Raw genomic sequence first — 15,059 nt, 5'->3', positions numbered from 1 at the left:
GCTAGCTCTGATAGTGACCCACCACTAGCAGAAATTCAAAGAAAACTACGTAGAAAAAGACTACGGGAACAGTTATCGTCCTCTGATAGCACTGATAGTGAATTGCTAAGCTAACTAAGCTTAAGAAACAAGTGCAATCTAAACGCAATAAATCAATAATGGCCCCACCGATACACCATACTCTTCAGAAAATGAGAATTCTACAAACGAATCTCCCATGGAAGTTAACATGTTAAATGATCCGGAAATTAGACCTTCACTGTCGCAGTGTATAACTACTGCTGAAATAAGACAAGTAAAATCGCCTGGAGGTGTTATTCAGACAGCTTGTTCAGATTTCACGAACCAGTCACCCGATGTAAATGATAAAAATGCTCAGTTTAAGAACCTACTTAACGCTCTAGCAATAATGTTGTAGGAAGGCTTCAGATGTAATTTTGTATATATATAAATATATTATGTTTATGATTTTATTTTCCATTTGACTCACAGGTCAAAGTAAGACAATGGCGTTTATATACATAAGAGTATATAGCCACACTTATTGTAATTTTAGTGGTCAATTTCGACTGCAACGTGTAAACTTTATACAGTATTGTAATGACATTATTTACATGAATATACTGCCTTAGGCGAGTTAACTTGTTAAGACGGCCGCGGATTGTCATTGGTATCTTGACTTAATCAACATTGACTATTTAGGATCCGTTAATGTTAGATTTATTGTAAAATGATGTCTTTGTGAAACCAAGTCGCTGTCAAACAATTCGTTTGGCGTTTCAGGTCATCATTAGGTTTAATCAGATATATATTGTACTTTAAATTACTGAATTTCCCGAAGCAGTATTACCAAAATGTAATGTGTACAGACGCGTTAGGGCAAACAAAATAATTATTGTTAAACATGTGCGCCGTAAGTGAAAAGTATAAATGGTTAAACTTAAATAAAGCATTTAAAATGAACAGAGGTATACAAAACAACACATTTCAGCAAAATAACACACATCATAAAACACAAGACACATAAACACCCCTGCAAAAGCACCAGCTTAAAGAGCACATAACACGATATACCATTCTGACTAACAGTGATCTAGCAAGCTGCTCAAACAAGGCCCTAGGTTACTGCGAGGTAAAGTCCACCCTGTACTCCATACGAATGACAAAACAATGTATGGTCCATTTATATTTACAAAACCGTAAAGAGATAAATAGTACATTTGTATTGCAATCATGTCAAATGTCTCACGATTTTGTACCAAAATTACCACATTTTACAAAACAGGAACTACCTGAACACCTTAAAAGTCTACCAGAGGTTCAATTGCCTTCTTGAATAAATGAATTAGCAAGTTTAAGAGAGATTAAAATGCCTAAAACAGGAGGATTACCTTTCTGGGTTTATGTTGCAATAATCTTAGTAGTACTTTTAATTTTGGGGATCATTATGTTCATATGTTGCAAATTTGTTAACCTTAAGGTACTTAAGGGTTGGCTTCGCCGAAATTCTGGAAGTAAAGGCAATAATAAATCTGACTACATGGTTGCTTGGAAGAAAGCGGATGCTGCCGACCCCTCGGCTAAGGAAATTATCCTGATCTACAATCCAAAATCGATTGAGGCTTCCGCTCCAACAGTTGGACATGATTACGTCAAACTGTATCCAGACGTGGAAGAAAAATAATGTCGGCATGAATTTATATGACTGATATATTTTGTACATAGTGACATTCGAGTTACAATTGTGGATTACGTATATTCTATATGAACTTGTGTTACTGTATGACTTGAACTTTTAACAAGCGGAATGCTTGTACATAATGCACTTGACATGACATGTAAATAATTTTAGTCAGCGACGATGCCTCATTAGTGATGGACACTCTCTCGCAGTTTATCTGTATTTTCATCTAAGTGCGTTTTCTTCCTCCAGTTAACATTTACGACGTCTAAAAGTACGATACATTAATTATCTGGAATGTGGACAATTACATTATATTTACAAATGCAGCAACAGGACATTAGCTGCGAAACGATAACATCTCCAAGCAGACACAAATTACTATTAAACTTTGGCTAAACTTTATATGATTACTCCATGCGAACATAGGCTATAACGACATGTTATAACTCATTGGTTTATCTACACGTTATTGCTAAGGCCATGAGTATCGTAAACCCCTGTGACGGATATATCAGGCAGATATATGGCAGGGTCGACAGAATGTAAGCCCTTAGTCCTTGGTCAAGTTCGAGCTCCAACTAGTCACCACTACGCCTAGGCCACTCCAACTACTCACCACTACCAAGAAGACCGATGGACACAGATGAAGAAAAATAAATCGCGTGGATTATTTTGTAAAATCAGAAAAAAAAATATAACTCGCGTGGATTGTATTTTTATTTAAATACTCTCTCATTTTTGTTGTTAGGTTACCTTAACATTTTTAGTAGCTAGTAATTTAATCAAGCATATTTCAGAAATCATAATTTACCCCCGGCAAAACTTTGTCGAAATATTATTGTCAAATATTCGCATATCGCTTACTTGTAATTTACCTTATGTGCACTCAGCATAAAATTTATAGTGGACAAATACTTGTTAACGGTTTAAGGTGTTTGTTTACCGTTTAATTATTTTTGTTGCTCCTATTCTAGCATTTAGATTTTTGATCTGATTTTGATTGCTTTTTGCATTTAAGTTAAAAGCATTTAATCAATTAAATATGATTTAATTCTTTTTTCTAGAAAGGGGCGAATGTTATACTTTAACGTTTACCCAGGTCATTATGATATTTAGCCTTCCATCTTTCATGTACATTCGTATATTTCAGTTTATACATGAAATACTTAACCGGTCACACAGGTATACGCGTGACATATAGCTGACCCGATCAAATGGGCATTGGTCAAACATATATTTAGAAAGAAGCTAATAATAACTATGTCCTCATGTCTAGACAGTCAAAGGTCACATAGTTGTTATAAAACCCATAGACCACGGTACTGTGGCGCGCACTGTTAGATAGATACTTGTAGAGTACACACATTATTTTCCAGCCACCAATGCTGCGTCAGGGTGTGCTGTATTGAAAGACTTTTGGGACTATTTTACTATTAACTGTTTCATCTAGTTTGACTTGTATATGCGTTAATACAGAGAGAGGCTCGCGTGTGATTATTTCTGCACATTTTAGTTAACAATTAATACATTATATAAAACTGACAGTGTGTTTGTTTATTTTCCATCTCTTCTCGTTTCACATACATATGAGCTCTTGATTACCCACCAAAGACACAACGCGAAGGAACAATATTCCATACGATCACGTAACACCAGCCGTAGGGTAACACAAAAAGGAAATAAAGGAAATGTTTAATTTTGTTGATCAGACAAAAATTGCATTTTCTATGGAAAAGAACAAAGCAAAAATGCACGAAAATATGGCTCGTGTAACAATGAGAGAGAAAAAAGAAATATCTTCTTGAAACCGTATGTGTAAGGCAGTAGCTTCATGTCAGAGCGCAAAAAAAGATTTTATTTTTATTGAGGTTACTCTTTCATTACTAACCGTGCAATGGCACCATTCACCGCTATCCTCCCCACGCTGCTAATACCGAAGTATTATGTACAGCCTGTTTTAATGTAGGGTGCGTAATTGAGCACAAGATTATGTCGGGCATACAGATCACAAGGGCCCGGATTTGAAACCCTGCAGATACACACATCTATTTCTATAATGTGTTTTCATTTATCACATAATTGTCTTTCATGACACATTATTTGCAAACCTGCAAAAAAGTCTTATATGTCTCAGGTAAAAAATATGCAAAGTGTGCACTATTTAGGCGTAATTAAAATAAAATGCACACGTGTATGTTATACGTCATTAAAGCTATCAAATAAAAAAAATTAGACGTTGTTGTTATCTTTTGACAAGACATTTATCTCTTACATCATCTTTACTTTGGAGCGGAAACTTTGTTGATAAACGAACGGACATGCAGTCTGATCTTGGTCTGCACTGGACGCAAAGGCAAAAATCACATGCTGCTAGCAGGCTAAAGGTTAAATGCCTGCATATACAATAAATAGTATATTTATATGTTACAGTTTCAATTCTCGCAATGAGTATATACGAAGACTATAATGCGACTAGCAACAGTTATGATGGCAATCGTCAGCCGCTTGGTGCTGATGTGGTTGCAGGAATGATTCAAGTGCACTGCAAAAGACCGCTCAAGGTAATTCAACTTTACATACACATACAGAGTGAAGTAAGGCAAGTTTCTGTCAAGCGAAAAAGGTCGTTTCTTTTATTTTTTGGAAGGGTGGTCATTAAGTGTTGCCCTTATCCGTCCGTCTGTCCGAATTTGCGTTGGGGACATCTCCAAAAGAAGTATAAGCCCAGAGTAATCTGACGTAAAGGATTGTTATTCAGCATGTGAAGTTGTGTGCCTGGTGTTTTAATTGGGATATCATACGGCCAAACAATAGTTATGACATTTTTCAAACATGTGCATAAAAAGGGCCTCAAAGTTTGTGTCGCATGTATCTCAAAAAGAATTTGGTCTAGGATTATGAACCGTTGCAGGATATTCAAAATGTGTAAACCTGTCTCAAGAACCATTTCGCTAATCTCTCCCTGAACTCAATTTGTCGCATCATAAATATATTTTTCAATGATATTGATTTATCTTGCATGCAGAATATTCACCTTCTGGATGCCGGATGCGGGACGGGAAATTATGCCAAAGCTCTGATTGGTTATGGTGTTGGCAAGGTTACGTTGTTGGATGCGTCCAGTGGAATGCTTGAAAAGGCAAGGGTAAAACTAGCTGAAGCTATAGCTGACAATACTGTGGTAGACACCATCGAGTATAAGCTACCAAAGATACCATTTGATGATGACACATTCGATGTCGTTCTATTTAGTGTCGTAAGTACTTACATTAATGCATAAAGCAAAAGTGTGTTTTAATCAATTTTAACACGATTAAGAGGTTACATGTCAAGCGGAATAATTTCTCGAAGGCGAGGGAAATATTCCGTGTTGTGTATAACTGATTCATAAAACATGCTATTACAATTTAATATTTCGATTCTAATGTATGTTAAATAGTATCACTTACTCACTTTACCATTGAAAATATACATTAATTGTCATGTAAAATTGAAAATAAAATGCATCTGATCCATCTAATATGACAAAGCAAGTTCAGTTTTAATAATTACTCTGTACAAGTCTAGTCACGTCGACCTACTTTTAACCACATTTTATATACCGATTAACATAACAGACATAAAAAAAATAGAAGTATATATAGTAGAAATATATTTTAATGAGTTGATACGCCGCAAGGAATAATTTACTCTTGTTATGTCCTCATGTAATTATTCCGCTTGACGTATTCGTCGTGTTTAATTTTGAAAAAGAAAGCTTAATGCTTAACATTACATATATTATAAGGTAATTTAACAGTACCATACTGAATTATATTGATTTTTAAAACGAGTACAGAACAGCAATACGCTATATTTGGTATATTTGGACGAGCCTATTGCCGATTAATACTGTTGTGTAAAAGTCCAACTGAATTTAGTGTTGTACTCATCGCTGTAAAGTTTCCTCTTCAACTCATACCGTAATAAATCAAAGCCTTGTGAAGCGTAGATGAACCTGTATGCATTTTAATGGAGAAGCCAGGCAAGAAAATATTCCATCATTTTGCAATATTTCACTAAATGCTTCCAGTTTTTTTAACTCACTGAACCCAAAAAGTAATCCACATCCAGACCAAAGTCAGTAAAGGTTACTCAGATCATAATCTTTGACTTGACTCTAGATCTAATAGGGAACCAATGTCTGTATGTATGAAGCCTGATCATCAGTAAAAGCAGACGAAGGCTTTAAAGGTCTCTTTGACCTCAACACCAAAATCAGTAGGGGTTGTTTATGTATTTGGCAAGGTTCTAAGAAAATCAAACGGACTAGACTGAAAGCAGGTTTGACAGACAATCATAACAGGATCTTCCAAAGTGAGATGTCAATTGCATAAAACCAAGAGAATAGACAGAGAAAATGTTAACATATTTATTTTCTAAACTGTGTAACACATTTTTAAAAATCTTACAAACTTGTGTAACAGTTTTTAAAAAAAATATCTAACAAAACTGTGTAACAAATTTTTAAAAATCCTACAAAAAAGTGAGATTAAAAAATCAGTATGTTGAATCCCCGATATTTTCTACATGTCAAGAAATCCAACTGATTCACTTAATAGTATTGAGTGAGCACTTGAAAATAATTGGGCCAGACTAGCAGCATATCAACAAAATACCACAAGAGGGTTGGCAAGACTAGCATCATATCAGTAATATACATGTATATGAAAATGGCCTTTTTAAATAAAAATTAATTAGTGTTCACATTTATTGCATATCCATAATAAATTGCATCGATCTGTTTACTCTCATATCTTTCAATTCCTTGTAAGTAGTGAACTACCTTTACGGCGCATGAATAGAGAAAGTTAGAGCTGAACCGGAACCATGTGTTCTTGGTCTGGGTCACGTAATAAATATTTACGTCGTAAAGTAGTACAACGCGTAGACAAAGTTCTTTACAAGAACTTATAATCCCTGCCATATTTTTCATTTACAAAGCATACGTGTTCACATTTATTGCATATGCTAAATAAATGGTATCGATCTGTTTACTCTCAGACCCTTGAATTTCATAGAAGTACAGCACTACTTTTATAGCGTATGTATGGAGAAAAGGTAGTAACGGCATTTGTAATTAGAATTTCACCAATGTCGGTATACGTAGTTTGTGGACTTTGGGAAAGCTAAAAACGAAATGACGGGGGAAAATGAGCCGCGCCATGGGAAAACCTACAAAGTGGCTTTGCGACCAGCATGGATCCAGACCAGCCTGCGCATCCGCGCAGTCTGGTCAGGATCCATGCTGTTCGCTTTCAAAGCCTATTGGAATTAGAGAGACTGTTAACGAACAGCAATGATCCTGACCGGACTGCGCGGATGCGCAGGCTGGTTTGGATCCATGCTGGTCGCAAAGCCATTATGTTGGTTTTCTGATGGCGTGGCTCAAATACTAAGTATTCACACATTGTAATTTACAATTGGAAACATTTCCAAATTCCTTACAACCAACATTATAAGTTCATAAGTTTCTCTCGTATAACGTATTTTAATGTTAGAAGTGTGCATTATCATGCTGAATTTTCACATACATCACCACATAAACATGAACATTTTAGAAAGCCAAATTGATCTAAACCTATTTCAGAAAATATTTTTCAACATTTAGAATTTAACAGCACCAGGACATTCGAAAACAACTGGAACCAGTTGTTCGAAACTTTAACAGGCGATTAAGCTAACGGTTGATTAACTTTTAGCGTTATTTTTCGGCATTTCAGAAGACTTTGAAAAACAAATGTATAGGGTAAGAATTTGGAACACTGGAAAATCTTTACAATAAAATCAAAACATCATACTAGTGTGTCCCACCAAGTCTAGTATTTTGAATCAAAATTTAACTGGAGATTAGTTTAACAGCCGGTTAAAGTTTCGAACAACCGGACCCTGTTCGTCAAATTTTGAATTGAAACCATAGTCACCTGATAGGAAATGCTCTTACTAAGAAATTGAACTTTCAGACCCTGTATGTTTCGTTCTGAAATACAACTATCTAGGTTATTTTTCGAATTTTACTGCTGTCTGCAGGAAAAACGCTATATACAAGTATTTGTTGAAGTAATTCCGGATGACCACATTAAGGAACCGGATGCCCATTGTCCTTTGCCGAATGGTTAAGGTCGCTGACTCTGAAGTACAAGTTTGTCCCTCACAAATGTGTGTTCCGTCTTACTCGGAGCGTTCATATGAAGAAGCCATTCAGCTCGCTTACGGAAGGTGGATGGTTCTACCAAGGTGCACGTCCGTGATAAAATAATGCGCCTGAGTCTGGTACCTGAGCAATGAGAAAAAAGTATCACGGTTTTTATGTACAAATATTTAATTATCGTGAATGCATTTTAATTAACACAATAAAATACAATGGCCCGTTTCACATAAGATTTTAAGTTTCGTCATAAGTTCCCGCCTAAGTATAGACTTATAAAACTCATCTATTTCCTAGGATATAACGTGTTTCCCTTTACTGTTTGCAGATCAAATTGCACCTTCACCTTTTTTTTGAAATCGATAGAGTTACAGGTTCACGTCATAAAAGCGTCGAAGTTGAAACTATTTTTCATATTCTGGACAGGCTGACCCCGCCCCATCCGCTAGCTTTGGGGGGCGGGGGCGGGGGCGGAGGGGCGGGGGCGTCTTCAGTCTTATCCTTTACATGTATGTGAATTTAGGTACTATTTATTTGAAGAGTTTAATGCCCATTGTTTAAACACTATTTCAGTTATTATTTACAAACAGGCAGTTGATAAGCCTTGTCTTCGTTTCTGGGAAGAACCAGTTCTAGACTCTCATATTCCTTAAGAAATTACCGACTTTTTCAACTAAAGAGGCATTGTCGGTTCCGTAAATCGAACTAATGACGACCTTCAATCAACGATAGGCTACAGCAATTACCACGAGTCAGTCGAGTTTTATATTGTGAAAGCTAAGCACGAGATAAAAGTCTACAGCAAAAGGCACTGAAATTTATGCTGGACGATACCTAAAATGTATTAGAGGATTCCGTTTTATACACATCCTCGCGACCTAAATTAAGTGTGCATGCTCAACGTTATACTTTGTGGCAAGATTCATTTAAAAATCAAATGACGATTAGTATATCTTTTAATATTCGGTTAAACACACGTTTCAACAGTATTTAAATAAACTTTTAATCTTGAAAAATTCTGGGTCATATGACCAACGTTAGCAAGTTCATTTAGTGTATTTTACCGACTTGTTGTGTAAATTAATCTTAAGTCTACAGAAAGGGCAGAGTAACCTGTATAGACGAGGTCCAAAAATAGCTTCAGCATCGTCACTTTTGTGACGTAAAGGTAAAAATTCTATCGACAAAAACCATTGATCTGCAAACAGTAGTAAAAAGGTGTCATTACTTCAATTTTAGGACAAATCAATCTTATTTTAGCTCGGTTTGGATTCTGAAAGAAGCCAACCTACTTGAAATTGTGTTCATGAAACACCGTACTGATAATGTCTTGTTTTAATGACAAACACCGACAGAACAGGCAGCTCATAATATGCCTGTGGCCGAGTAGAAAACGAGGTGCAATATATTTAGTACTGATAAGGCAATAAAGTTTTCTTTAAAAAAGGAATGGCTGGGCTAGTTGTTGAGGTGTAGTAACAAGCTGACATAATTTGAAATACACTCCTTTGCTCAAGTTGAATAAAGATTTTTTTGTTTCGTTCATTAAAATACCCCTTTAACACTATTGGATTTGGCCATATCGTAAGCGCAGAAATTGGCGGCAAACTTTCCTCTGAAAATACCATCGGGCAGATTACATTATTTCAGTGGTGTGTTTATTACTATGACAGTATAAATGTCCAGAAATTCTTTCAGGTAAAGTCAAAAATGAAACTACCTGCAGCTTCAATAGATTCTCAGTATATGTAATTGATTTACATTTTGTTGTCATATTGTTGTTTGTGAAAAACCCTAAAATTAATAATAGACTGTCATAAAACGCAAACGCCCGTTGGACCGAAGCATGTAGGTGTGGCCAATCGGTGAATTCCTTACATCCTGGCGCTTGGAAATATTCTGCTTCCCGACTTCTTGTAGTAGACACGACTGCATTAGTGGAGGAAAAATAACCGAAAACAATATCCCATTTGTAACGGTGTCATGTGCCCTTGATCTTCTTTATTAAAGGATAAGTTTTTATGTGTAAGTCATTTTCTCACTGCATATCTTTTTTCAGGTCTTGCATCATTTGAACCCTGGTACTGGGAAAGATGATGACCAGCATTTCGGAGAACTTGAGCTTGCAATAGCCGAAGCACGACGAGTTGTGCGTCAAGATGGAATTGTAATTATCATTGCATCAACTGCGGACGACATACTTAACACCTGGTATTACCACATTAATAAAGGAATAACGGAAAGATTTGTCAAGAAGTTTGCCTCTGTTCACCGTTACCTTGATATTTTTAAACGTGTTGGTGTTAAATGTATTCAAAAGATGAGGCTTCTGGGTTCTGTTCTGGTAGATTATTTAAACCCAGAAGGGCCATTCGACAAAACTTGGCGGGATAGCGATTCTTATTGGGCAATCGCAAATGAAAATGAAGTAAGTGATGTGAAGCAGAAGTTGCGCGAGTTAAAAGACAAAGGTGAGCTTGAAGAATGGATTCATAAGCACGATCGCGTAAATACAGATGGTATTGTCACCATATTTATATGTAAGCCAAATGAATTATAAGTTAACTACTAACATGGCAAACCCGGTCAATATTACGTCAATGTACCCAACATGTTTTGCTTATCCTATACGAGTAATATGTGACATCATTGATAACTCTATCTTTAAGGAGGAACCACACTATAACTTTTTTCAGAGCCCACGTTAGTGACTGGTACCAACAAAAACTGGAAGATATTTCTGATTTAGATCTGTGTATATTTATACGTTTAATGCATCAGTGACGTTTCCATGACGTCGCAAACATGACCACTTCGCGCACTTTTGACGTCAGATATACGGGGACAAAATCTGCCTTGAAATTATTGTACCGGTAATTTTTTTTAACGTAACCCCATAAATTATACATCAAATGAAAGCTGACATGAAACTCCAGACGATGATTTACTCGGAATTGCTCTACGTTTTCGCGTAATAAAATGAGAGCCAAAAAACGAGTTTTCTTTTTACTTAAATTTTCCACAAAAAATAGCTTCGCTCAGCATTAAAAAAAAATCCATCCGTAATTTTTTTACCAAAATTGAATATGTTTTACACTAATACGTCCTGTAAATATCTAGTAAAAAACAGAAAGTTTTACCGTGCCGTTTTGTGGCTATAAGAACTTTTTAAGCATCACTACAGTAACAGTTTTCGACGCTGAAAAAAATGACGTGAATGTGAAGATATGGCCCTTAAGGTTAGTCAAAAAATGTCTGTTTCTGGTAACATGCTAAACAAATAGAGTAGGCAGCTAAAGTGCCGCCAGTTTTTATTTACACATTTACAATCAACTATAATAGATTTTTATTTGATAATGATTTAATCGGAATTGCTCTACGTTTTTGTTTAATAAAATGAGAGCCAAAAAACGAGTTTTGTTTTTACTTAAATTTTTTTCACAAACATAGCTTCGCTCAGCGTTAAAAAATATCCATCCGTATTTTTTTTACCAAAATTGAATATGTTTTACATTAATACGTCCTGTAAATATCTAGTAAAAAACAGAAAGTTTTACCGTGCCGTTTTGTGGCTATAAGAACTTTTTAAACATCACTACAGTAATATTTTTCGACGCTGAAAAAAATGACGTGAATGTGGAGATATGGCCCTTAAGGTTAGGCAAAAAAAGTTTGTTTCTGGTAACATGCTAAAAACATAGGGTAGGTAGCTAAAGTGCCGCCAGTTTTTATTTACACAATTACAATTAACTGTAATATATTTATTATGAGGTATAAGGCCATGTCACGGCTACGAAGTAGGTTCGAAGTGGCTTTTTTGACCATGTCTAGAAGATTTTCAACCCAGTTAGGTCCCTTTTGACCTGAACTTGTACCCTTTTAATACATAGTCGACTAGGTATGGGTCCTGACTACGGATTAAGACCATGTTCAAAAACCTGGGTGAGCCATATGTGTCAGGGGAGGTAATACATGAAGGAATAGTATTGTATTAAATTCATACATATGAATTTCAGCTGATAATGACACTATGTAAGATTTTGACCCTTGTTCGAGTCTCTACAGCCCAGGTACCTACCTACACCATATATGAATATGTTTGTAGATGTCTTAGCTTTACATTTAATCTACTTACAAGTCCATATGATGCCATCAGAGCTCAGGACAGGTATCAGAAAATGACCAAACTTGTTATTTGCAGTAGGGTGCTGGCCAAGACTAAGCTCGCCCGTCCCTGGGAGCCGTGAGAATTGCTCCAATGGCGTCATTGGACTCAGTGATGGTAGTGCTTGAATTTTTAGGACTGCCTTGACTGCTCTGAAAAGTTCATATTTTGAGAATATTACGGAATTTGACCTATGACCTTGACCCCTAGTCGACCGGGTTCGAACCTGACGTGGCCTGTTTTCTCTAGGTACTTGCTTGCCCTTCGCAACAAGGTATCATTTATTAAAATCGGACATCAGGTTATGAAGATATGACTCCTCTGACAAGGCCAGCCCGTCTATTTAATATATGAAAGAAGTATGCATATCTTCACGAAAAATGATACATTTTGAGACGGTCCTCCGACGACACCGTCGGCGATAAAAATATACAATTTACATATCTGCTCAGACAATGTTTAGTTATAATTTATAAAAGTTATTTCATTAAAATATCTTGTGTTTGGAACATTCTACAATTATGTGAAGTTAATGAAAAACTCTGCCTTTTACCGTACGGAAAAGTACGGAAATACAGCTTTTATCCTAAATTACGTACATACGGACGAAAAGATGTCTTTTTTGTCACAAACTTTCAAATTTTGTCATTTTCTGTCAAAACAAGTTTTAATTTGCAGTTATTTCGCCAAAGTAAATATTTTATAAGCCAAAAATGGCAAAGTTCAGCAAATGTTCCCGACGGCGTGCTCATCGGAGAAGACAATTGTTTTTCATATTCGATTAGACAATTTCCAACTACTTTTTAAAAGAAATTTCAGTTTGATATCTTACTCTTAACGCATTTTATAATAAAAAGAAATTGATGAATTTTTCGAAAAAAATGCGACCGAGATTAGCGTTATACAATCCCTATAGCTCTCATTTTATTACGCGAAAACGTAGAGCAATTCCGAGTAAATCATCGTCTGGAGTTTCATGTCAGCTTTCATTTCATGTATAATTTATGGGTTTACATCAAAAAATATTACCGGTACAATAATTTCAAGGCAGATTTTGTCCCCGTATATCTGACGTCAAAAGTGCGCGAAGTGGTCATGTTTGCGACGTCATGGAAACGTCACTGATACATTAAACGTAAAAATACACACAGATCTAAATCAGAAATATCCTCCAGTTTTTGTTGGTACCAGTCACTAACGTGGGCTCTGAAAAAAAGTTATAGTGTGGTTCCTCCTCAAGCAAACTTTGTAACTTTTTAAAGGCGGACATGATCCAAAGTTGGACGATTTTCGATTAATATATCTATATTATCACTCCTGAAGATCGGCACAAGCAGTGAAACCGGTTGAGTTCTTCTATATTTGTTATTAAACAGAATCGGAATAAACCGCATATGTAATAAGGTGGATCTCCTTCACTTTCTTCTTTTTTTTCCATGTATTTATATCCGTATTGTTGAATTACAATATTTTGTTTTATATATAGATCTAAGAACATCAATAAAGTTCAGTGTGTCTACGGTCTACGGTCTAGTACTTTGATATCAGTACTTTGCACAGTTGTCTTTCTTGAAAGTATGACGCACATCCGGTCTTTACATTTTCGTCATCAACAAAGCCAAAGGGCTCGTAAAATTTGAAAAAAAAATATTGAAGGATTTCATCACCATGTTTTGTACGCAACTAAATCGAGCAGCTAGCGATATCCACAGTAAGCAATTTTCATTATTCCCTAACTCACAGTCACATAAAATTTCGTAACATTGTAATGCATCGCCTTCAGGTTCAAATATGACCAGCTCAAAGTAGTGTTATATTTAGTACCTATCCTAGACACCCATCCCCGCCCCAATCTGTTTTTTTTGTTTTTTTTTTTGTTTGTTTAATTTGTCCTTGCCCGCACGAATTTGTGTTGTACATATCTCTAAAGGTATTTGATACATAGTCATTAAACATCACAGGGTTGTTATATTCAACATGTGAAGTTGTGCATCTGGAGTTCTTTAGCAAGACCAGAGTGATGGCATTTGAGTTTTCGTCGCAATTATATCAAAAAGCGTACGACGTTGAGTCATGAAATCAGCATGTGAATTGTGCACCATTTGGGCTTTCATTCAGTAAAACCAGATTTATAGCCCTTGACACCGTTCAGCACGACTTTATGTCGTGTTATTGGTACTGTTTAGTTTCTCAACATGACCATTTCGGCCTGGGTGGTTCCAATACTCCCGCTTTCATAGCCTTGGATATTGTATAATCACCCCTTGGATATGGTGCCGGTTTTTTAATTTTGTCTTTTGACAGTTCCTGTGATACGCATGCTCCATAACCTCAGATCCCCTTCCTAAATTCCAGTTTGTTTAGTTCTGCCCATTGTTTTCTCGTTTGGGGCAAATCCATTATTTTATCTGGGGACCAAACGCCGCTCTTCATGGAATTACACGCCTCAACACGTGTATCATTGAAGGTGCCATGTTCACCGCCGTTTGAATACATCTGCGGATGTCTCTAAATTGCTTTTTGTACTTTTAGCATGTGTAAATGTTGAGTTCTGCTCAACCCGGGGCTAGAGGGCGTGGCCGGTAGCATGTATTTCCACTACCTCCATGAACAGGCTCAATCAAACCGAGCCTGCAACATTTTCGTTTTTGTCGTGTTGAGCGACCTGAGAAGTTTCCACTTTTTTCTATTTTACTTAAAAGTTTGCATAAAGTGCTTGAAAGGTTGTGCCTTACGTATCTCAAAAAGTATTAACCTTAGAAGCATGAAAGTTCATAGGAATATTTTTAGCATGTAAGTTGTGCACATGAGGTTTTATTTTGGACTTACCCTCCTTATTACTATCCGCCCCTCCTCCTTCACATCCCCGTCACCCGAAAAATGTAAAATTAAAACAAACTTGTTCGTTTTTTCAGTTACATACCTAGTTTAAGTTTTAATTATCTTTATTTTTCGGGTATCTTTATAATAAATAACCAGTCATTGAATTGTAAGAAAATTATTATAAAACTGTTCATAACATT

General features: G+C 36.1%; 1 protein-coding gene across 1 annotated transcript; it reads left to right on the top strand.

The window, feature by feature from the left end:
* Positions 1-1,807: 1,807 nt before the first annotated feature.
* On the top strand, positions 1,808-10,342 carry LOC128553617 (ubiquinone biosynthesis O-methyltransferase-like; the record flags this gene model as incomplete). The annotated part of the gene is made up of 4 exons (XM_053534791.1): positions 1,808-1,838; positions 4,115-4,245; positions 4,710-4,940; positions 9,931-10,342. Coding segments are annotated over exons 1-4 (805 nt in total), but the record flags the coding sequence as incomplete, so codon positions are not given.
* Positions 10,343-15,059: the final 4,717 nt, after the last annotated feature.

This window comes from Mercenaria mercenaria, unplaced genomic scaffold, assembly GCF_021730395.1.
Source record: "Mercenaria mercenaria strain notata unplaced genomic scaffold, MADL_Memer_1 contig_4118, whole genome shotgun sequence".
In the NCBI taxonomy this organism is placed as follows: Eukaryota; Metazoa; Mollusca; class Bivalvia; order Venerida; family Veneridae; genus Mercenaria; species Mercenaria mercenaria.
The sequence above is the reverse complement of the archived record's forward strand: the minus strand, read 5'-3'. Positions and strand labels throughout refer to the sequence as shown.